General features: G+C 41.0%; 1 protein-coding gene across 3 annotated transcripts in view; it reads right to left on the bottom strand.

Moving 5' to 3' along the window:
* Nucleotides 1-23,887, bottom strand: part of TMEM106B (transmembrane protein 106B) — a 28,478-nt gene extending 4,591 nt beyond the window's left edge. Inside the window, exons 1-7 of one of the 3 annotated variants that reach the window (XM_080383071.1) lie at nucleotides 13,154-23,887; nucleotides 9,294-9,515; nucleotides 6,517-6,580; nucleotides 5,099-5,258; nucleotides 4,240-4,380; nucleotides 4,081-4,130; nucleotides 727-780 (exon numbers count right to left, since the gene is read on the bottom strand). In XM_080383071.1, coding sequence (XP_080239197.1) covers nucleotides 727-780; nucleotides 4,081-4,130; nucleotides 4,240-4,380; nucleotides 5,099-5,258; nucleotides 6,517-6,580; nucleotides 9,294-9,515; nucleotides 13,154-13,331 — 869 coding nt within the window. In that variant the 5' untranslated portion in view covers nucleotides 13,332-23,887. The other 2 variants (XM_080383073.1, XM_080383072.1) reach the window with 2 other exon arrangements.
* Between the last annotated feature and the right edge of the window lie 1,362 nt (nucleotides 23,888-25,249).

Here is a 25,249-nt window from a genome sequence, read left to right as displayed (position 1 = left end):
AACAGAAGAAGTTTGTAAGATGCTTCAGTTTCCTATTCTAAAAATCAGCATTTTGACATTACTAGAGTTTTTAAGGAAAAACTTTTAAACTTTATTTAAAATTTACTTTAAGAAAATACTAGTTTACCACTATAGATTTTCTCCATGAAAGACACTTGGTTCCCTGAGCACAGACTTTTTTTTCCCCTTAAAGATGTCAAACCTGAGGTTTACTCATTAATACCTTGCCTTGTGAGAAGAAAGCAAATGATTAGAGAAGTTACAGCCATGGTTGGATCTACACCTCTCCCCCTTCCCCCTCAACAGCAAAAAAAACCCTTCAAAAGACAAAAAGAACAAACCACCATGCTACTATTTATGCAAGGAGTCACATAAAGCAGACTTTGGCAGAGTACTAAAGCCTGTATCTGCTTCAGGATCACAAAGATTTTGACAATTTTTGAACAATTTTGAAACAAACCCATTTCCAAGTATTTGAGACCTTAGTAGCTCCATGGTTACAGCTCAACTACACAGCAGATACAGTAATAACAGTTCTGCCTATTCAAGTGTCTTTACACCACCAGAACCTGTTTTTCAAGAACTATGAAGCTACTACACTAGAAAGCAAGTTGATTTCATTTTATCTATGAGGCAGACTCCAGGATTAAGTATTTTGAGTAGTATTTCAAAGAGTTACATTGCTTTTAAAGTTGTTGCCAACAAACAGGAAGTTTCCATACTTACTGCATCATCACTACAATGTTATGCACTTTAATAGATGCTAAAGTACAGAAGTCACTGCAAACAAGAAAAACAACAGTTAGATTTGCATTGAGCTTTCACAGATAATTATCTAAAAAGCAAGAACTGTGGTTGCAACTGCAAATTCTGTTACCTATGTATATAGAGACTACAGAGTTGTCAGCAATGGCAATTAAAACACTGCTAGTGACTGTATACTCACCTAGGTCTACTTGCTTTCACATGAACTATATTCACATGCACTTGCTTACATGCAACACTTGCCAACAAAACTGTCCTGTGAAACAGCATTCACTTCATCTTTCAGAAGCTAACCAAAGTAAACTCAACTGCTAAAACAAAACACATCAATATCACTTCATCACTCAAGACTGTCTGTATCCCTTCACAGTAACAATTTGCTGCAGTTTCATTTCATGTGAAGTTTATATATAGAAAGGAAAATTTACAACAAAATATTAATGTTATGCCAACTTCAGCATCTTCTCGTGTAACGGCAATTTCTATAAAAAGCCTAGAAGGCTTGGTATTCTTGCTCAAAATGTTTCAAGAACTTAGAAAAGTCCTCTTTTTGGCGCTAATTCACTTCTGTACTACGCAAAGTAACATTTAAACAATCTGCAGAGATTTTCAAGTTATTGTTCTCTTGCAATATACCCTTGTCAGACTTATATTTAGTCACATGCACCTGCACAGCAGCTATACAGAGCACTATGTAAATGTATGTATTTTCCCCCCTGCTTTTGGTCACAAATTTATCAGCTCTGGAATGAAAGGCAAGTGGTCAGTGCAATAAGACTGCATGGCAGCCACCTCACAATACTTGCATGCCATTGTCATTCTTTTCCTCGGCACCAACATATATATATGATATAGTATTACACAGTGAATCAACATAGGTGACCCAAATTGTATGAAAATACAAATAAAACAGGTATAAAAAGTTGTTTTATATTGGTATCTGTAGTAATGACATATTTTGATTTTTTCCTCCTAGGCTTAAAACCAAATTTAGTTATATGATGCCAGGTATTCTCAGTTATTTTAGTTTTCTAGTCCAAAATATAGACAATCTGTAACATAATATAAAGCCAGATTGTATCCAACAGCACATACTGGTTGACAAGCAGAGAGGTACAACACCAGCATACTGTTTTTTTAATTCCATATTATCTGGAAATAAATCTGTTTTTAAAAAACACTACACACAATACCAACCCACTAAAAAAGCCAAAACAATACACCACACTGCACAAAACTGTGGCTAGGAAACTATACTGAAGGTGAACTCCACATTGAGCCAGATCTCTAAAATAAGTATGGAAGAGCCCTGTACAATGCTGATTTCACCATTCATCTGGATTCGGCAGACCTGCTTGTATGCAGACACCTCAGATCTCTAAGGTCTCCTGTATTCAACCTAAGCTGATTTTACAGGACATGCACTCTCTGGGATCCAAACAACTGGCTAGTTATGACTAACACTGAATTGACTAGCTGGGAAAACACTGAAATGTAATCCGCTGTACAACACCCAGCGCTATAACCCACAATACTCCCTGCATTCCAAAGATTGTCCCACAGCCTTCACTGGAAAGTTAAATATTTGTGCATGGAGAAAAAACCCAAACAGTAACAAATACAAAACCCCACTAGGACCAGCTGAGTGTTTAAACTAAGGAAGCTCACTCACCGTCTCCAGGGTCGACCTATACAGCAAACCCAGGGTTTCAAGACTCACAATACAGAGAAGGAGCAAAAACCCATCAACAATAACTGTCAACAGGTCAGGGAGGTCAACTAATACCAACCGTGTAACATACAGAAAATCTGGAGAAAATTAATAGCTACTTTTTTTTTGTGGCTCAAGTTCTGTTTAGTACATTTTAAACATCACAAAGCTAGCGAGTGCTACTCACAAGCACTAGCACCTTGCTGTGCCAGCCTGTACAAGAACTTAGACCCTTAACTAACACAGACTTCCATAGTTACGGGTCTCTTATTAACAGTTATTGCCCATGCTTAGCATCACTGTGCTGAAGCAATGAATATTTTCACATGCTTACAAACCACCTATTAGTCTGCTCATCTAGTAATGTCACTTGACACTTGCTATCCTGAAGGAGGGCGAGTCCACATTACACACTACTGTCAATGACAGTTTCTCTGCCTCTGCTCCAAGACTGCACTATCTACCTCCAAGTTGGACCAGTGAGCACACCATTCTTCCACATTTTGCCAAGGCTGCAGCTATGAAGCACAAGAGCCTGAAATACATTCAGTTCAGGCCATAGGCAGAGCAGCTTTTGTCTGTCTGCATCTCTCTAGACATCCGAAGTCATCCAGTTTTTTCCTAAGATTAGTCACCAGCTTGCACATAAAAGTTGTGGCTATTGTTAGGAACATACTCTCAACAGCATTACTGAAATTAAGGTCACAGTACTGACCACGGAAGACGTTTCAATGCCTTATTGCAACAAAAGCATGACTAGATAGGTATTAGCACGAGTTCTATGAAGGCCACATTTATTTACTCCTTATGCATCCAAAGGGTGAGCAGATTCACAGGATTCAGTGTTTAATCAAGCTAACTTACATGCTTTTAAGAGGCAACAGAAGTACAACACTTTCTACTTATTTAAAGTTAGTGCCCAGTTTGGTGTTTCACACCTATTCCAACTCACTCTAACACTTCAATGCTGTAAGGTTCTCTCCCACCCCAAAGGGGCTGAAATCCACTGGAACTGCACACAGACCCAAGGTCTCAATAGTTAACTTTTTCTGTTCATTCTGCATTTCAGTGTCACAGAATTAACATTTGTGTTTGTTACCAAGATATATTCAGCTAATAGTCTGTTGGTCAAGTAAACTTTCAGAAGCAATGAATAAAAATGCTTAACGGACAGGCCATAAACACTGCTTACCATTGTATACACGTGGTCTGAAGAAATACAAATTAGCCTCCAATTTGTATAGAATTAAATACAGATTCCCTCTACTACCAGAGAAATATGTGGGAAAGTTACCAGAGAACTTGTTAGGGGAACAAACCTGCACTTTCACACCCCAATGCAGCAAGTCCTAGCTATTGCCAAGGCCTGAAACACTGGGATAGAGATGCCGCTCAAAGTGCTGAGAGCCAGGTGCAGCAAGCCACTATATGAAACTACTGAAACAACCATAGTTTAAGTATTTTTCAGTACTATTAAAGATCCACAAAGAAAATGCCACAACAACTCTGCAAATACATTTCTGCTGACTTTGAAAAAAGTCACTTTTAGCACCATTGTGATTTTTAAGACAACCCACGTGATATTTAGAGGCCAGTAGACTTACAACATGTAGCTCATTTCATCTTGTATGACTGTGGGCACCATATAGTCAATCTGGAAAAAAAAAAAAAGCACCAAACAAGAAAAGCAATGAAAACACAAATGAGTAGATTTATATTTGAAGATTAACACATATTCAACTTCAAAAGCCAATCCTACTTACCTGTTTCATATCCAAAGGACCAATGTTGGTGATGTTGTTTAGTCGTGCTTTGCCAATAACTGTTTTTGAAAACTGAACTTGGGCTGTGATATTTGCCACTTCTACAGAATAATAGTTGTTATTAGTTATATTTAATGTGTTCTAAAAAAAAAACAAACAAACGAAAAAGACATTAACAGCTATTCATTCTGTGTATCTTTATGAGGACACATTTTGAGATTTATGCCTGAGACAGTATTACCTGAAATTACACAGATATATTTTCTTGCCTTCAAGGATTGGTGGGGCGTAAGGTAGTAATGGACCATCATTTAGCCCTTTCCCAGTTTTTTTTTTTTCTGGGAATATACCAAGCAGCACAAACTTCTGCACCACTTCCCTGGCATCCACCTTCCACTGCAAATACTGCATTTCTTCCCATTCTTGGTTATTCCCTCCAGGAAATTTAGCTATCACAGGACCCTTTTCTCCCACATCTGGTTTAGTTTATTTAAAATGAGGAACTCTTATGGAAAAACCTTTAGGCAATCCTGTATTGACTGCATTACCAAGACATGTTCCTACATACACACTACATTTCACTCATATTCCAAAAATAACGCAGAGCACTCAGAGGTCACTGTTACCATAAAAATAGAAGACCCAATGGCAGCTTGCAACTACACCTCTATTAACTACAACTACAGAAACCAGCCACAGAAGGTCCAGCTACATTTTTCAAAACAGTCATTGTATCTGCCTGTATTTCCTAATGCACTAAGTTCATCAGCTAAACCACAATTTCTATGTGTATTAAACAGTCAAAGCAGTATCTCTTGTTGCATTTATCCATTACAAACATCTAAAGAAAGTTACTTACTGTAATATTTAGATATATTATATGTCTAGCCTGTTCGTAAGTGACATACACTGACTTCACACCAATGTATTCAACATCAATTGAGCGAGGAAACAAGAAGAATACAGCCAGCCCAGAAAGTAGTAAGCATACAATTACAGAAGCAGTCACGTAAAGCTTTCTGGAGGGAAAAAAAAAAAAAAAGCATATTTCAGAGTCAAAAGCACATTAAACAATAGTGGTATGTTACTTTCTTTTAAATAAGGAGCATGACCAGTCAATACAACTTAGTTCAGTCTATTTCCACCTCCCATAGGGGAAAAAAACCACGAACAAGCCACAATGCACTTCACACCTGTCTCAAACAGCTGTTACTTTTTTATATGTACAGAAATCAAGTTTCAAAACATGTGATTATCTCAACATTTGGAACTTAGTGGAAAATGGAAGAGGTAAACATTTATGTGCTTTGAAACATAAACACTTCCTCTTAAAAATGTATTTGTAAGAGAAGGTTTGTCATTCTGCAGGAATTTGACAACACACTCAGAATGAAGAATAAAGCTCTTATGCACCTTACACAAGATTCTTTGTCATAAAATACTTTCAGGGAAGTGTAGACTCCTGCTAAGAAACAGGAAATTCACAATTAACCTAACATAAAAGGTGTGTATAAAAAAAATACACAAGTAAAAGGTTCTACTGCAGCTCCAGGTTTCTCAAGGTTAGAACACTAAAGCAATGTGTTTCAAATTTGTACTACTAATATATCAGATATGATCCAGGGTAGTATTATGTGAAGTTACTGTATTTATTTTTTTCCTGGCACTCATTTCTGCTTACTAGAGAAACATCCAAACATTAATGGAAAAAAGAAAACAAAAAACCACAACAAAAAAAAGCGTCAGAACAAGAAGCCCTGAAGACTGTAATGAAAACTTTAAGCAGATCCTAGGAAAAAAAATTCAAATATACTATATCAGAAAGATGAATCTTGATTTTGCTAGCTGCTTAGAGCTTTACAGATTATTTTCTAGGTGACTTATTCTGTAGTAGTGGCCCAAAAAAGTTATCACTGTACTCGGACTTTAACACTGAAGATGTATCTGCTCAGATCAGTTAAGATACTACAGAGATTGATGAATACTTGCATAATTACTGCAGACATTCAGATAAATAGCTACATGATGAGATCATACAGTATTACTTAGCTTTGTAAGACACACTGTGATGGGAGTACGCACACCTGTTAACCTCTAACTCCTTAAGTTATTAAGACTGGTATTGCTCATGAGCAGGGTTCTTTCAGTACCGAATGCAAGAAAACATTCCCTTCATTTTTGCTTGATTCCTCTTACCACTATCTCCTTTAAATTGTTGAATTTTAACTAGAAGAGAAAAATTAACTGTAGATTTATGTATCACAACTGTTAACTTACGTTCTTCTTGGCCTCAGTCTCTGATCACTGTATGGAATTAATGCTACCAGCTGATTTTCCTGCCCTGGAAACAAAAACACCCTTTCAGAATTTAAAGAAAGAAAGAGTAAGTATTGTTGCAGTTACTTCAAAGAAAGAGTGCCTGTTATAACTTTAATGGCACCAAAGAACAAACACTAAAGATAAACATTTAAATTCCAGATAACAACCCAAGCAGAATATTATTGTAGCTTATGTCACTTTCTGAAATAGAGCATGGCTTGCACAACATGGAGAGAAAAAAACCACCAAGCCCAGAAAGACCAAAACAGCAACAAATTCTGCCTCTGTGCTGCGAACATGCACAGGAGATAACATGCCTCTGGCACCATTTCCTCAAGAGAAACAGAGGTACATAACAGCTTCCAGCTCTCTCTACACCAGGCCACGTCAAGTCATAGGAAAAACATTCAGAAGCTTGGGCAGTTAGAACTGTTCCAGAAGGCATTCTGAATGTACTCTTCTCAAAAGCAGAAGTCAGGTTTGTTTAAAAAAAAAATCCTAACAAATATATGTATCAATGTGGGTGGCTTCAGCAACGCAAGTTATACACATGCTGCATTCTGGACATCACCGGTACATACAGCCATTTCTCATGGGACTGAGCTGCAGCACCCTGGAAGTCAAAAAAGTATCTACTGGAATTTCTCCAAGCCATGAACTACTTCACTAGACAGCATTTTAAAGAGAGGAATATCTTAACAGTAGAAATAAAAAACACAAGCACAGATGACTTGAAAATAGATGGACTACATCTGCCTGTACAGCTTTTGCTATCTGCTTGCACACAAAACCAGAACTGAGATTCATCTGTATGTTAACAGAGAAGCCTCAAGACCAAGTGAGATTTGCATTTTAAGCCAAATGCAGGATTTGACCAGCATTATCACCTTGCTAATCAACTCCTCAGAAGTGATTCCATGCTGAATCACTAAGCTGAGCAAAGCATGCTAGCTAAGCAGGTAGTAGTATGTAACATCAGCCTTCTAAAAAACCTCTACCAATTTAAAACTGATTTTCATCTCCACTTCAATGAAGCATCTTCAACTTTTGAACAAAAACTATGAAAGCAGGACTGTGCTGTTATCTTACTGAAAAGCTAAAGCTGTCCAAGTAACAAAACCCTATTAGCCATATCAACGTTAGTCTGCCCTGCAAGTCATGCAGTCATTCTGTGAACCCTCTCCCCTCAAAAAAAAACCCAAACACTATTTTTTCCCCCCAAAATTACTAGAAAATAATTAAAAAGACATCCCTATTTCTTCTAACTCATTTAAAGTTTTAGCTTTAATCATATAATTTCATTAGAATGTAAGGACACCTTGTGTTTTTAATAGTTACTGTAAAATGTTTAAACAAATATGAGTTAATTACTACATCCAAAACTCTTACAGTCAAAGAAATAAGCTTTTGAACATAGAAATCCCACTGTTACTGCATTTTAGCAGTATTTAGCACTATTTTAACAATATCAATAGCAAGTTTCTATTCTATTGAAGCATTTCAAGTTAGCAAGCTAACAGAACAGACTTCCTTCTCTATAGTTGTTCAAATAATTTTTAGTTGCATAGCTTTTCCACACTTCAAATTTGTTGAATTCAGAAATACTCAAATAATACATTGTAATAAAGTTTAACAGCTAAAATACAAATCCCATATGTGTAACTTTTTAATATCCTGTGCCCCCCACTTCTTATTCACAGGTGAGGCAGAAGGAGGTGTGAACTATACTAGAACCTAATCTGACTGAAGCACATGTACAAGGACAACATACATCACCCAATTTTCCTGAGCTGCTGATTAAAATCAGCTCTGAGGGTTTTTACACCCACTAATCTATTTTGGATAAGAGTTTTGGCAAAAGCAAAGCAGTCCCAGACACAAGACATTCTCATCAGTTCCTCTTCCCTATCAATGGGAAGAACTTACAGCTGAAAGAATACTGTGCCTTGGCACACTGCATTTGCCACTCTCTCCTGTTTCCCAGTTTCAGATAACCTGCATTCTCCTCTCAGAGGTCTCTTCTTAAATAGCTATTCAGGTGACCTAGTGTAGTACACTTAGAGAAGCGTAACAAAGCAGAATGTTTTATTAAAAGGAAAAGCAAAGAACAAGGGCAGCAAGCAAATAAAATGGTTAGGCATGAAGGCTAACACTGTGCAGCCTACTCCTTTCCAGGGCAGCCAGAGATCCTATGTATTTTCAGCTCCGTGGGGGTCCTCTGCCAAGGACACATGGGACAAAGGGAGAGTAAAGGAAACTTGAGTGGCACTGGCAGCAGTGAGGGCAAAAAATTTCACTGTAACTGATTAGGGAAAAGGTGTTGCAGTACAGGCCTACTCTTCACTTCCTGCATCTGCAGCTATTTTTTCAGTTATATGTTGATTCAAAGAGTTTAAAATAGGTAGCTAAAAAAAGATGTAATAAAAATCTCAAAAAAATAAAGGTTTTCAAATTCAGCTTGCAAGAGCTAGGGTTATGTGTCAATTTAAAGCTGAGAAGGACAGAAAACTGGCATTGTACAAGAGAAGACCCAGGAGGCAACAGCCAAACATCTCAATTTGTTTCATTCATCCAGTACAGTCATAACAAAATGCCTAGTGCTAAAAAGCCAAAAAGATGAAAGAACTTCATCTTAAATAGGAGAGCTATTTGCTATGGATGATTATAGTTACAACTGCACATGGTTATGAGGTAAATTTATAGGTTAAAGGTTAAAAAAACCAAAGAAAACTTACCTCGGGGAATTCTTCCCGTTCCCTGACAAGTGGGGCACGTGACACTGTCTCTTCCTGTGAATTCCACGTAAGGAAACTGTGATACATCTCCACATCTGCTGTCTTCATTGTGCGACTCTGAGTGCACTAACCCATTCCTCATGTTATCAGACACTGTGCCTCCATCATAGCCATCGTCCTTGCATGTATGCATAGGCAGGTGAGAAAGTGATTTTCCCATGTCTAAAATAAAAATCAGAAGAAAGTTTTCAGGGAGAACTATTCAAACATGGCTTGCATTTATTGCTCTGCATCAGGTAACCACAGGGTCGTTACTCCAAGGCTCCTGTTACCCTCTGTTCAGATCCCCTCAAGACCTGCAAAGCATGAAAGCCCTGTCAAGCTGGAGTCAATCCCAAGCCGTAAGCACCTGAACTAACTGGGAGCTTTGCTCAGACCCTTCAATATACACAGGCTGAATGGGGATCGACGAGAGGCTTTTAAATTAGAACACCAAAATTTCTGGCAAAAGGTTGCCACAGTCTAGCAGTGCTTTTCACAGGGCTGTTGTACAGACTTTCACACAACACTTTCTTTGTATAACAAAAAAATCAAGACTGGGCTCTAGAAAGCAAGTTTGCAATTTTCAGTGGATTCTACAGACACTACAGACCCAATTCTAATAAACCTTTTAGGCTGGACTTGTTTTGAGAACATGGGATCAGCTACTAGCTTGGAAACTAGAAATATAGATCTGCAGTGTTTAAACTGGTGATTCCCTTTACCCAAGAGGGCTGATTCCCAGGAAAATCAAGGCAAAAATGGGAGTTAATTTAACAGAGCTGCCAGCAATACATAGCATTTATAAAGACTTGTTAAAAAAAGCATTTTTGCTAGCCATGCAAATTTTAAAATTTTCCCATTACAGGAGTTTTTCGGTCATGGCATTGAAACCACCTTGAAACACAGGACACTTGAAACTAAAGGCTGTAATGAAGTGATTCAAGTGGAATACTTCCTTATTTGAAACAGGTTGAAATAAAATTCAAAGTTAAAAAAAATTTTAAAGCAGCTGCTACAAATCATCATGGTTCACTGAGAATGGAAGACCTAAGAGGAAGCTTAAGAAAGCAAAACAAGTCAGAATATTTTAAACCAACCACTCAAGACAGAACAGAAAGATCTCAAATATGGTAACACAAGCACCACATGAATTCATTATATTGCCACAAAGGCTAGGTGAATGTAGGAGGGGGAAAGTAATTCAAATGCCAGCAAGTCTCATTTACTGCTCCAGAATATATGTTGCATTATTTTATTCATTTAAGTCATTAAACCCTTACAAGAAGGAAAACTATTATCCTTATGCTGCTACAGCACTTTTAAAAACATGCTAAGTTTGGGAGCCATTCCATAATGGAAACTGTTGAATTGAAAATTAAAACTATGGAAGCATTGAAAAATTTTTTCTGAAAAAAATTGCGTACTGTTCTCCTTGTAGCTGACCTACAGCCTTTAAGCTACAAAACTTCAGTCTTGCAGCTTAGACAATAGCTGTCACTGTTACAGGTCTGAAAATTTAGCGATAAATCCCTGGTGTTGTTGTACCACAACTGTATTCAACTGACCTGCTTCACTGATGGTAAACACAGGCTATATCTACATTAACAGTACAGAACAAGCAGCAACTCCATAGAAATAAATAGTTATTGAGAATTCAGCATCCACACTATATATGTTTTTGTGTGTTTATTTCATACTAGGTCTTGTCTAGACTGACAACACCCACAACTGAAGTGCACCTTCTAGTTTTAGCTTCTTCCAGAAGGGAGAGCATTCACGCACTCCCAAATCACACTGTGGTGTGAACCAAAGTGCAGCAAACAAGTATGACTGGGAACCGATTTGAAGAGCACACCCTTTATTTTAATTAAAATACTAAGGCAGATGTATCCTCCAATACCAACTGTACCTGAGCTTCAATAATTCGAGCTTAATACTGTTGTTCTACCGCCAGACTTAGGAAAGCCATATCTCAGTTCACGGGTGAGAAGATAAACAACGACCTTCAAATGAAATGTGTTCCTCCAACGTGCTTCCCCCCACAACCAAGCGCTGAACTCCATTACAGCTGGCCAAAACTCAAGAACAATATTTGTTTATCCAACACTTACATGAGGAACAGTAGCAGCTCCGAGAATATCTCATCTTCACATGTGACTGCCTCTATACTGTCACCAGTCACAAACCCTACTTCCTTAGCAGCTGTGCTCTGACCCAGTCTCTCCCTTGTAACTGATGTATACACACTCCAGTCTCCTTGGACTTATCTGGAGTTTCTTTGACTTCACAGTCTGTTAGGAAGAGTTTAGTAAATTCAGAAGCATTACGATAAGCTGGTTTTAAGACTGTGCCCTTCAACTTGCTACAGCAGTGTAGTATGATAGCACATAGAGAAAACCCAAACAACATCCCAAGCATACAGAACCACCACATCCCAAGTTACACAGAAGGCTTGGGGAGATAAATTTTTGTTTATAAACTCAGTGAAACTTTACAGAATTAAACTAGATTGTTATATTTCTCCAAAGAGTTAGGCTGGCATTCTTACCTCTTATATGCAAATATATAAACTTGAGATAGCAAACCTACTTCTTTTTCAAAACAGCAGAAGACTTTGAATAGCAACCATCTTCCACCCTATCAGCTGTGTCTTAACCACGAACACCACAAGCTCCTCCAAAACAGAGGATGCAGCTGGGCAAGGCAATGACTTAGCAGCCACCGACCTGCCCAGCACAGGCAGGCGCGGCCAGGGCTGCCTGCCCCGACCCCTTCGGAAACCCACCTCCGGGGCCCAGCCTGCTCGGTAAGGCTGGCGCTGCCAAAACCACAGAGGCCAAGATTCTCCCCGACATTTACGGACTTTCTCGCCCGTCAGGCCAGAGCGGCAGCTGCTCTGGCAAACATGGCGAAGCGTCCAGCCGGCGGGCGCGGACCAAGGCCCGGCGGGCTCGGCCGCTGCCCGCTGCCCCCGCCCGGCAGGCGGGGGGTGTCGGCGCGGAGAGGCGCGGGCCGCCGCCCCGGGGTAAGCGGCTCCCCGCCGCGGGCCTGCCCAGGCCCCGCCGAAGCCCACGACCCAGCGCGGCGGCCCCCACCTGACGCCCAGCTCCCCACGGCCTCACAGCCGCAAGCCGCGCTCGGCCCGGCCTCGGCTTCGGCCCCCGCCCAGCCGCCTCCCCTCCACCGCAGGAGCAGCCTTCCCCACCTGCGGCGCGGGCTCGGCGGGCCGGGGAGGGCGGGCTGCACCGGGCACGGGGGGCGACACAACCGGAGGCTCCAGGTGCGCTGCAGCTGCCCCGGCACTAAACGCCGGATCCGGGCCGTGCGCAGGCGCGGGGCGGCGGGGGCGGGGGCGGGGCCGGGGCCGCGTCAGTCCCGTTCCGGCCCGGCGCTGTCAGTGCGGGCGGGGCTGGGCGCGCTGCCCCGCGGGGACGGGGCGCGGCGGGAGTCGCCGTTCCTCTGCCCGGCCCGGCCCGGCCCGGCCCCCTCCCGGTCGGCAGAAGGCTCGGGGACCGCACGGAAACCGTCGTCCCGGGCGTGAGGCGGTGGCCGGGCTGAGGGGCGCCCCGCACCCCCGGCCCCAGGCGGGGGCGGCGGCAGCGGTGCGGGAGCGGGAAGCCCGGCGGTGGCGCAGCCCCGCTCCGCAGCCCGGGCGCGGGGGGCAGAGCGCGGCTCCCCCGGGGTTTCCCTGCCGGCAGCTGTCGCTGCTCCGCCTGCACTCGTGTGGCCCCCGCTCCTCCGCATCCGCCCTGCGCGGCGTTAATCACGGGAATACCGCGGGGATTTTGCTTTCCGCAGCCCAGTTTACTTCGTGGTACCTTCAGAGCCGCCATCGCTGTCTTGTGTCGCCGGTTTGGTAGCGCCGGTGGAAGTAACGCGCTGTGCTGCAGGATGAGGTGCTCCAGCGAGGAAAGCTATCGCAAAAAAGGCGAAAGAGGTGCAGGGAACGAGGGACACGCTGCCACCGCAATTCATTTGCAATTCACTGTAACTCATGTCACACCACGCAAGGGCGCTTGTACAGCTGATGTGAGATGTTGTCCCAGCGATCTCCCCCAGGGAGAGTGTTGGAAGGAACTTGTGACTGTTGCCTGGCTCGTGCCCGCCTCTCCCGGCGACTCGCCCCCCGGTGCCTGTGGCAGCACGGGAGACCGCTGCTCCGGGGGGGCACCGCCGCGATGGGAGCTGCACGGCGGGGACACGGCTCGGCGTGAAGGAGGCTGGGGGACCGGGGAGCGGCTCTGCCCGGTTTGGGAGCCTCGTCCCAGCTGCAGGAGTGAATGGGGCTGGGGGAAACACTGTGACTCACAGCATGTACCAAAGTGCACACACAGGCAAGCATAGTGGCAGGGCTCGAAGGAGAGGGTATGGAAGTGAGGTCCTTAGGACAACTTGGAGTCATCACAAGGCTGGGGCAGGGTGCCAGGCTTCTCCAGAGGCCAGGAGGAGACAGGCGGCCTCCAGGAGCCACCCAGAGCTGGTGTAGGTGTGAGGCCACCAGCAGTACAGCCCTGCCAGCAGCATGCCTGGCACCTCACTGCAGGTCCAGGAGATGATCGGCACAGAAAATAGCCTTCCCCTGCCCAAACACATGCTCAGAGAAAAAAAGCTCTGCACATATCTACCTGGGTTGATGCCAGCCCAGTTATTCCGTTTATCCTTGGAACTTCTGGGGGTTTTCTTTCTGGGAGTTTCAGAGATCTTGTCTAGCAATAGTCTCTAGCCTTCATTATCCAGTTCAAGCAGAGTCCTGCATGCTTCTCATTGGTGGCTTGACTCTGCTGCCCTAGCCAGGCATGGTCAAGCTCCTGACAGTATTGGCAACAGCTGGCACATCCCTTGTCCCTCTGGCAGACCTTCATCTGAGCCTTTGGCCCATCAGTGCTCAAGGTTCCTGAGGTGCCCGTACAAAGCTCTCTGCGCAGCAAGATTGACCATGGTACTCTGTGGGTTCCTCGCTATAAAATGTTGTGTGTAAGATACTTTGGGTAGATCCCTGGCATGCCCAGGACCTATGTGGAGTTTGTATCTTGCTTTAGAGGACCAGAAAATGCCAAATGATGTAAGTTTGGTAGGCTCAAGCCTGGCAGGCCTGGCTGTTAGTTTCCCTGGCTATTGGCTTTTGGTTCTGGCTCAACTTTGTATTGATCTAGGGAGCACAAAGCACCATATCGAAAACAGTCATAGCTTTCAGATGTCCAAACAGAAAGTGAGAACACCAAGTCTTTGCCTTTTACATTGTTTTAAATAATACTGGCAGCCAGGCATGCTGACCTGAATCATCGCACAACAGGGGACATGTCACAAAAGGTCTATCTAAAATGTTTTTGGAACAGCTTTGGGAAGTCACACTGAGTTCTGGCAACTCACAGTTACTCAGACTGACCTTCTCTCAATACAGATTTATGCAAGAGAAAAATACCTGCCAAATTTTAATTAGCATGGAGATTTTGATCAAATCAAAATTTTGCAACTTAAACTGCAGCAGTTTTTGTCTGATACTTCCAGGCCTCAAATTAATCTATATGGCCCCATGCAGGTAAGGATGTTACAAAGTTACCCTTGTTTCTGAGGTTATCAAGTGTTTCCTTTGCCGTGATAGAAGCAACAGTTGAAATCTTCCTGGGCTGTAGAGGTAGTTCTTCGTTACTGTAATCAATAGAAATGTTTCCTATTAAACACTTCTTACTATTTTCCATAACCTTTCCTCTGTAGCTTTGACACAAACAGAATGGTTTGTTGTTGTTTTTTGGTTTTTTTTCCCCCTCTTTACAGCTGTCATCATGGAAGGGAACATATCTCTGGATATCTGTTTGCTTCGTGTGATTTTCACTTAGAAAGCACATTTTAAAGGTATCTGGCTCACCCATTAGCAGCCTCAAGCCCATCCATAAATCCTCAAGCTCACCTTAAATATAATTTGTTTACTATAGGCTAAAGTAATGCAATGAAAACTGAAAATAAGCAATAATATAAAGGCAAAGTGTCACACCCACTGTGCAGGCTTGAAAAACATGAAAAATATGTGATAAGATGTACACATTATAAGCATCTTAGAAGTGCTTAAATATGCAATGAGGTGCTTAAAAGTGTTATGGAAATGGGCCACTGAGCTTGGGCTCATCAAGACAGGGTTCCTGTGATTATGGAAAGGGTATTCTGCAGTAAGAAAGTACAGACTGCGCAACTTCCAGTATTTCTGCTCATGAACTGGACAGAATATGTCTAGGTGAGGACTGCAGGCTTAAACACAGACACAGAAATCAACCAGTTCAGAAATGCGTAGTAGAGGGGTGGTATGCAATACTATTGCTAGTAGGAGGGGTATGAAATGGAAACACTTGACAAAGAGAGAAGCTGAGATCATCACCTTTGGACTGAGGGACAGCTGCAAGTAATACGAGCTCTTAGTTCTCACAGATCACTAAATGGGTGCAGTTTATGCTTCTGATAGTACATCAGTAAAGAAATCCAAATGATAAATCCAGTTCCAAGTTGAGTTTAGTGACTGGGATATGGTGAGTCAGGTCCTTGAAAGGGCTGGAGTTAGCAATCCATATAATATGCAGCCAATTGTGCCAGTGTGCAGCCTCCCAGGACCTGTGAGCACCTACAAGAGACATACACTTTAGCAGTGCCAGTTAAGAATTACATTTACTTCCAGTTTTGCCCCCATGATGAATAACAATCCGCTAGCAGTGGTTGTCTGCAAAAAAACTTCAGACTGCCCATATTTATTTAATCCTTCAGAAATATAAGCTACTAGTTCTGTGAACACTGAAGGTAATGAAGCCTGGTTTCCTATGGATTTGCCTCTTGGTTGGCTGAACTATTTGCCTGCATTATAATAATACTTTCTGTTATGACTGCATATGCCTAGCATCTTCTCCTGTGGAGCATTTTGGCAGCAACATGCAGGCTGCCATGTTCAGAAGTGGAAATTCGTAGAAATTTGCTGACTGGGTAGAAAGCTATTAGGTGTTAACTCCAAACTTTTCAACCCCTAGTGTCTCCTCTGCCTGGTTATCTATTTTTATAAAATTTGTATAAACATTATAATCTCTCAAACTCTGCTGAAACTGTTTACCACCTTCAAAATTAGAACTTGGGACACAGACAGAGAGACAGGGTGATTGCATAAACCTTGTTTTCATATAGCCTACCAGGCTAAAATGGATGGCATGTTATCTGAAGGCTGAGCTAGGTACAGAACCTATATTTATCTCCAAGCTATCTCAAATTCCAGAAAAACAAACAAACAAACAAAACCACCAACAAAACCAAACAAAAAGAATGTGAAAACTCTAATCCCTATCTCATCTATGTATAAAGTAGCAGTATGGGGGATTGTGTCTGCTTACTTGTTGCTGATGGGAGAGAAGATACTTAACAAATCCTGTAATTTAGGCTCATCATTACACCACTGATGTGTTTGTATATACGGAAAAGCAGGTTTGCAGAACTATTAGAGTTGTCTATGTGGATTATGTTCCTCCTCCACCTCAAGCAGCCCACGAATAGTTATTCTGCCATGTTGTAAAGATCATGTTTTTTCTAAATTTCTCTTTATCACTGTTTTGCTGATTGACTGGGTACCAAGGAAAAATGAATTCCAAATCAACTATAAGGATAAATGCAGTTTATTATATTACAGTATAATAAAGGGGGAAAAAGCATGCAATATGATAAAAGGAAACAGTACTAGTTATTATGCACAGTATGATAAAAGAGCAGTAGGACCACAGCACCAAATCATTACTGCAAATCATTACAGAGACTAAGAAAAGGATACATCACGAGTTACCACCTTAAAATCATCCAAGTCCACACTTTGGCTGGGAAGCCCCATTGCAGTGGTGCCAAGAGTATCTCAGTGACTGGGAAAATTCCTATGTGGTGCGTCCACTTGTAGGTGAGGCTCCTGGCCCAGTCCTGGAGCTTTCCTGCCTTTATACTCAGTGAAAAACAAAAATAGTTTACACACCTAGTGTATGTAAACTTTTAAGTTTAGGCTAAGTGCAGGCATGCAGTATCTCATGATTTTTAACGTTCACACACACCAGGGACATTGGCCAGATGCCCGAGTGTGGTGGAGTTACCGTCATGACACCACAGCACATGGTATTTGTTGTCTTGATGGTCCTACTCATATCTTGCTTGCTCAGGGGGCTCAAGACAAGCACCAGCTGCTCATTACAGTTGTCCTTGAACTCCCTGAGCTCACTATCAAAGTGATCCCTAATTAAGAACAAAGACTTTTTCATAAACAGTAATCAATTTAATAGTCACCACAATTGCTGGTTCGTGAGGGACATCCAGAAGAGAATGTTGATTCCCTACACCATGGTTTTCTTCTTAAGGAACTTCAGAGAAGAGCTACAAGTTAACCTGATAAAAATAAAATCAATCCTAATTCTTAGTGATTTTGCCCTTGATTCAATACAATGCCAACAGTCCTGTTTTTTCACAAGTCACCCCAGTCCCAGGATGCACTAGACTGAGCTATACTGTAGTTGCAATGGTGACTTGTGTCAAGTCACATCACTGAAGGGTAGCTGAAGTCACACTTAGGCCAAAAAGGAAAAAAACCCAACAAATAAACCTAACAAACCTATAGAAAAAGAGAGAATTCTCTAAAGCATTTAAGATTTAGGTGTATGTAATCCGAGGTGACCTTACTCGAGGCACAGGACAGTAACACTGAGCTTATTATTTGACCAGGAACATACTGGTCACTTTTGATGTTTTATCCTATGACCTAGTGCTGCTTTGAGGAGTGGCTGCACTAAATGTAAAGAATTAAAAATGTACATTAAAAAATCACTGTATTAATTTGGTCTGTTTGGATTTTTAAAAAAGTTCAATTTCCCCTCTGTGAAGTATTCTCTGTGTTTCAGAATTGCTCATCTTAATGGTATTCTGTGGTAAGTATTTTTAGACATATTTAGTACTTGAATATAATTTGTCACAGATATTTTCATTGCTATGTATTTTCTGATGGTAGGGCCTGTGCACTGACTTTATTTTGCATGAATAAAACATAAACAGTCTTTTATAATTGATGTGTTTCTGTATATTGCACAGCTACTGATAACTGTCATTCTTGCAACACTCCACAGTCTTCAGCAGTGTATGCTTTATAGTTTCTCTTTGTTCATTACATGTGCACAAACCTTAAATTCTGCATTAGTTGACAAATAAATGAGATGATTATATTCTGTAAGAACATAATTTTGTGACCATTCTTCCACAATTCTGGTGCTATATGAGAACTGCAGCTCACGGCAATATATGCTTTCAATATTTTTCTGGGGAAATTAGCCTCTATTTACAAATTCTCACCTTTCTTTTGAAAAAATTCAAACAATATAGCTGGAAATTGATAAGGAAAAAGCAAAACTGACAACAATCCACAGATATAGACAAAGAATAACAAATCTTCTGATTGATTAGGCAAATGACCTAGTAATTAGACTTTAATGCTTTTGAACAGCTTCTTTCAGAACAAGGTTTTTACAAGTCATGTGCAGAACCGTTTGTCTTTACCTTAGAGGAGTGGCAGTGGGTGGCAGCTGTGGCTGCCTTCAGCCATGCATACGGATGTAGAATAATACTGAGCAGCCCCATTGATCTTAGACTCATCTATTTTACATATGATCTATGCTGCAGTTTCTGATAGAGGAAAATACAAGCAAGGAGATTTTAGCTTTATTCTTTCTAATGTGTAGCTTGACTAGCTATATGCAGAATGAAACCTATTCTTGAGAGGTTTTCTAACTTGTCCCAGGGGGACACTTGAACAACCAACGGAACATTTGGCCTATAAACATTCAAATTTATTTATCTTGAAAAAAGAGTGGATTTTAACATACATTTGGGAAAAGCAGTGACATATATATAAGCCACATAAACCTCTGAGAAGATCTGGTTTCCTGGATTTGAAAAGTTGTGTGAGTGGTAATGATTCGGTCTCTTACTGACTTCACTAACGCAACAGAATTAGTATGTCACAGTGCAATAAATAAATGGGGTTTGCTATTGTATTATTTTTATGTAATATCATCAGCACCAAGAAAATTGACTTGTGTCTTTAAAAGTTTCCATATTCTTTATCTAAATCATCTTGGGATAAATCTGGTATTAAGTCCTATATCTTTCCTTTAGGACTCTCCCACCTGGTTTAAGGCTGGGGAGTCAGTCTGTGCAACCTTCTGCACAGTTTGTTCCATCATTTATATATAGACATTGATTTATAGCATCAGTCTAACAGATGCATAAAGTACTTTTTTGAGCCACTAGTAAAATATGAGAAATGGTAATGGATAAGAGACAACAGAAGAAGCAGCATCAGGAACAACAATGTGAAGAGATAACACTGAGTAAATTATTTCATGTACAGCCTAAAGCCAGATTGTTTCTGGCTTTTTAGCTTAAATGCTTTTTATTGTATATATCACAACAGTAAATATATTCTTCGGTAGCATGTGTCAAGACATCTTCAATAACCTACCTATTGTGGCAAAATGATAGAAGGACAGAAGGTTTGGCCAAGACTATAGCCTGCTAGATAACCTACTTGCAAATATATACATATTTTTTGAGTACTTCTAAATATATTAATAGTGTAATGATCTCATCTTTCTAGTCATGTCTAGCTACTCTCAGCCTCTTCTGAAAGTTTGCCATGTGAAGGTGACAGAAGATGTGAAATTTTTTTACTTGGAAAATGGATAGAGGCAGCCAGTTCACAGAGGTTACTAAAGTTTTGGGAGGTTTAGTTTTCAAGTGATTACATTTTTTACTTGTTACTGAATAGACCAGAATCAGAAGCTTTGTAAGGGGCCTAAACATTGGTAAGTGTCCTAGAAACAGACTCTGAATTCCCTCACCTTTCAACAGGGTCTGCCACATAATGGCAATGGTTATTGTTCATTCTTGCCTGCTTAGCTGACTCTTTAGCTTTTATAGTTTATTTAATAAACAAAAGCTTTCTTCCCCTCCCCTATGTCTGTCTCCTACAGGTTTTATATTAGAAAACCTTTTTTATTATAAAAAACCCATCATCATAGCTCATGAAGGCAAATGAAAATAAATAAATCTCCTTTAAGTAACTATTCAGACAAAGGTTGTTTTTGCCAGGTGCATTTTCTTTCTTCAGAAAAATACTTCAATAATCATTTTTAGTTGGGATATTTGCTGTGCAAAACTGCTTCCAGAGACAGTGTTTATATTTCTGTTGTGACATATTCTGCAGCATTCTAGTGGATATGTATAAAAGAGATGGAATTAGAAATTAATACTTTAAATTATAAACATCAGAAAATAGTTTTTCATGGAAAAGTTTATCATATAATTGCATTGCGATAGTAAGTATAATCTGTTATGTCTGACTTTTTGTCCATTTTTGCACTTCTTTGAAATAGGATCCTATTAAAATGTTTTCAATATTGTCATGAGACTGCATCAAATATTTTATTGAAAATTTAATCAACCTATTACTGTCTAGTCTCTTACTGCAAAAGCACTTTGGCCTGGATGGGCTTTTTACAAAGAGTATGTTCCTAAAAAATAGTGTTTCTAATCAGTACATAATGACAATGTATTCATTCTTGTAATACACAACATTATTTTATTATTTTTAAAGGTAGCAGAGGATTCCATTGCAACAAAGGACAATCCCATCTTTAAATAGGATAATGCCATCTAAAATTATCCTTGTATTCTTTGTTCTATAACACAGGAGAGAACTTCTGTTGTTGGATGGCACTGTAGAGGTTTGAGGAACACAGGCTTAGCTACTTGAAGATTAAACTTCTTTTTTCTTCTTTTTTCAATGAACCATGCTTATTTCAAAAGATACATAATGCTCACAGATTGCTGATTCCTGATGAGAATCTGTTATTTGTAATAGATTGTTTCTCTGCTGCTACGGCTTTAGATTTCAAAATTAACCTCTAGATTTTCTGCTCCTTCTTTGAGTAGTGGATACCAGAAATAATATGGATTTATTGCTAAACAGTTTGCTTTACAGAATTCCCATTTTATCTTGCATGTGCAGATGTTAGTGTCACAAAGCTTTGGTTGGCCTTACCTGTTGCCTCAGTAAGGAACCTGGTTACACGATTATATACCACAGTTAAGGGATCCCTGTGTCAGATAAAGCAATGATCATTGTAATTCCCCTGCCTTTGGCTGCGATAGAGTTAATTTTATTCTTAGATACTGGTGCAGTTACTGTGTTTTGGACTTAATACGAGAATGATGCTGATAACACACTGATGTTTTAGTTGTTGCTAAGTCATGTTTATACTGTCAGTGATTTTTCAGCTTCTCAGACCCTGCCAGCGAGAGGGCTGAAGGGGTGTAAGAGACTGGGAGGGGACACAGCCAGGACAGCTGACCCCAACTAGCCAAATACCATAGAATGTCATGCTCGGTATATAAGCTGGGGGAAGAAGAAGAAAGGGGGAGATGTTTGGAGTGATGGCATTTGTCTTCCCAAGTAACCGTTACGTGTGATGGAGCCCGGCTCTCCTGGAAATGGCTGAGCATCTGCCTGCCCATGGGAAGTAGGGAATGGATTCCTTGTTTTGCTTTGCTTGTGGGTGCAGCTTTTGCTTTGCTTATTGTCTTTAACTCAGCCTGCAAGTTTACTCATTTTTATGCTTTTGATTCTTCCCCCATCTCACCGAGGGGGAGTGAGCAAGCAGCTGTGCTCTGCTCAGTTGCCAGCAAGGGTTAAATGACAACAGTAATAACTAACTCTAACTGTGTGCTTGCTTGCCTTCCTTGCTAATTAGTGTGTTATATACATTCCTATAATTTTTTAACACTCAGTTTCCCATGTGTGCATATCCTAAATAGTTCCACTGAAACTGAGAAGCAATCTAAAATAACCAGAAATAATTTGAAGCCAGTTGTGAATGGGAAAGCATCTGTATAACATTTGTATAATCCCTGACGAAGTGTTTAGCAGAGATAAAAATGGCCCTTTGACAAATTATGAGATTGTAAGTAATTCAACTGATAGCTAGCTTGCTGGAAGTTAAAACGAGAGTTGTAATAGAGGTAGCCTGAGCATTCAAGGGAAAATGCACCATCACATTTATGCTCATACGTAAGGCAAACAGTGGAGTTGATGACATCAATTGCTCTAAGTTAGACCTTGAGAAAATAAAATTTAGAGACGAAGATGTTTAAAACTGTATAAAATTACTGCTTAAGTTGCTTGAATAACGGGGTAAAATGTTCAAAGGACAGATTTTTTTTTAATTGAGGTGTTCACAGCTTGTTTTGAAAGTGTGAACATTTCACTGATGAAACAGTTATTGAAATCTGTGTTTCTGAGAATATTTATGTGCAAAGTAGAGTGTTTGGACATTTCTGTGAGCAGGTGTGAAGAACAAGAATATTTTATCTCTCAATTGGAATTAAACATATGGAAAAGACTGCATTACATTTTCCCAGACTGCTGATGTAATTTAATTCAATTTACTTTAATTTAATTTCATATTCTGTGAGAAGAATGCTGTTCTATGGAGAGGACACACTGCCAACACAAGGGTAGGTGGAATGTGAGGATATCTGGTTTGTGAGGATGTCTGGCTAACAGCTAGTCACCTTAGAAGACAAGGACAAGAAAAGTAATAAATTCAACACTCTGATACTGCAAACACTAAGGAACAGGAGATAACAAGACAGTAACAAATACAGGGGTCCTTAGAGCACGCATTGATGCGCCACTGAGGGAACCTCTGAAGCATGGCCTTGAAGAGGTTCAGCCAGAACTTTGTCACTGATAAGAAAGAGAGAAACAAGATTATCACAGATCTCGTGGGAAGGTGCAAACTTCTAATGGGTTATCTGTGGGGACTTGGGAGGCTCTGTAAAAGTTACTGAGGCTTTTTGGGAGGAATTGTGGCAATGAACACAATTTATTATGGCATATTTAGAAAAGGGGCCAAATGCTGAGAAAAGAAGAGATGGAGATGGATCAGAGAGGAATGAGTCTGAAAATGGAAAGAAAAAAAGGGGTCAGTTTGTGTATGAAACAAGCTGCTGGCCAGCATGCCTCTTTGGCTAAGCCTTTGGCTTGATTGCCTGAGTGTAGCCCATCTTGCTATTGAAGTCTGTTCTGCTCAGTTGTTTTCCCATGCGGATGTGCCTGATCAACAGGGAGCTTCATGACAGACTAGCTGGCAGCTGGGGCGAGAGGCTAGGGTGCCAGCACCTGCATGCAGAGGCCACGGGTCAAAGGGGCCCGTAAGTCTAGGGGCCAGTGACTGGAGAGACATGTTAGCTGCCGGAGTGGCCCATTTGTGTGCATGTGTGACAACAGCACAGCTGGAGCAGCTGGTGGCTTGGTTAAGAGAACTGTGAGCTTGACAGTGGAGGGGCTGGTGGTCTGAGAGTCAGCTACTGGAGGGACCACAGACGTGTATCAGCTGCCAGAGAGCCCCATGTGCAGGCATGCTAGCAAGCTTTGAGCCTGACTAGCCAGCAAGTAAGGACTTGATCAGGCCACCAGAATTGTTCGTGTTTATGTTGAGTGCCTTTGATGCAAACCCGTTGGTGTGCAGGTGCTGTTGAAGGCACTGCCCTCTCCCTGTGTCGCTCTGTGCTGCCAGATGTGTGCATGTGCATCACTGGGCTACCTGCCAAGCCAGACTGCTGGCAGGGCCTGGGAATGGCAACAGCAGCACACGCAGCAGCAGGAACAATCTCTGGGCTCTTCCAGCCCACCAGACTTAGCTTACCTTAACAGCCAGCTCCATGGCCTTATGTCAGCATTTCAGCCTGCAGTGTGTCTACACCATGTCTGTGCTGTGTGAAAATGTACGAGCCGGGTGTTGGCAACTGCAGGAAGCAGTTGTCTGTATGTCAGTAATTTATAGCATTGCTTTTTAGTACTTTCTCAGAGGTGGTGGTATGATTTTGTAAACACGCATATGCTCCAGAATTGGAAAACTTTCTACAGAATAACTGAAGCTAATATGCAAGCGCAGCAGAGAATTCAGAAATGTCTATCTGAAATGTAGGTGTGTTTGTAGGAGCCCTATTCATATATTACAGTAGCACATTGATTTAATATCTTATTTCGAGTCCACCTCGTGGATCTCTGGGAATGACATAGCTTTTGCCATCAATATGATCAGGCTGAAAAGCTGCTTTTCTATCTCCATTTTTATTCCCAAATGTACACTTTTGACACTTGATTTGTGATAGCTGACACCTCAAAGCTGATATATGACTCAAGAGTTAAGCAGCACAGGGCCTGTCAGAATGAGCTAGCTATAATGTCTCAAACATACAATACTCTCTGACATCAGATGTGAAAATCATCAGCAGGCATATAGCGTCATACAGAAAAAAATACTAAAATTAAGTGGAAAATTACTTGAGTTTTGACTCAGAGAAGTCAAAAAAAGCTTAGTTAAGCTTTTAAGCTACATGGTAAGTATTTTTCATCTCTTTCCCTTTCTTTTGAAGGATATAGAAACCAGAATGATATACCTGTATTTCATATCCACTCCCGTGTCCCTGTTGCTGAGGAAAGGAGAGAAAAAGGGAAAGGAAAAGGCACAAGGAGGAAGGAGTTAGTCTTTCTCAGCAGGCTTCTCGATTGTTCAGTACTGAACTAGGAGAAGGGGCAACTAAGCTACCAAGATAGCCTTTGTTTCCTATATTTGCTTTGAAAATTATAATTGAAATGCAGGCAGAATTTACCAGGCTTTTTTGTGGGAGAAGAACTGAAGCTGCTATACCCTGAATTACTGTACCAAACATATGTCTATTTAAAATCAATTTGCTGTAGATTGGTGGTTTTCATGATGAAAAGAAACATATTTTGTACATCTTACAAAACCCAGAAGGTGACTTTCCAGGTTTGTAAAAGCATAATGCCACGACTCTGT

Source organism: Falco punctatus (assembly GCF_963210335.1).
Source record: "Falco punctatus genome assembly, chromosome: 4".
Taxonomy (NCBI): Eukaryota; Metazoa; Chordata; class Aves; order Falconiformes; family Falconidae; genus Falco; species Falco punctatus.
This window is presented reverse-complemented; position numbering and strand designations above follow the sequence as displayed.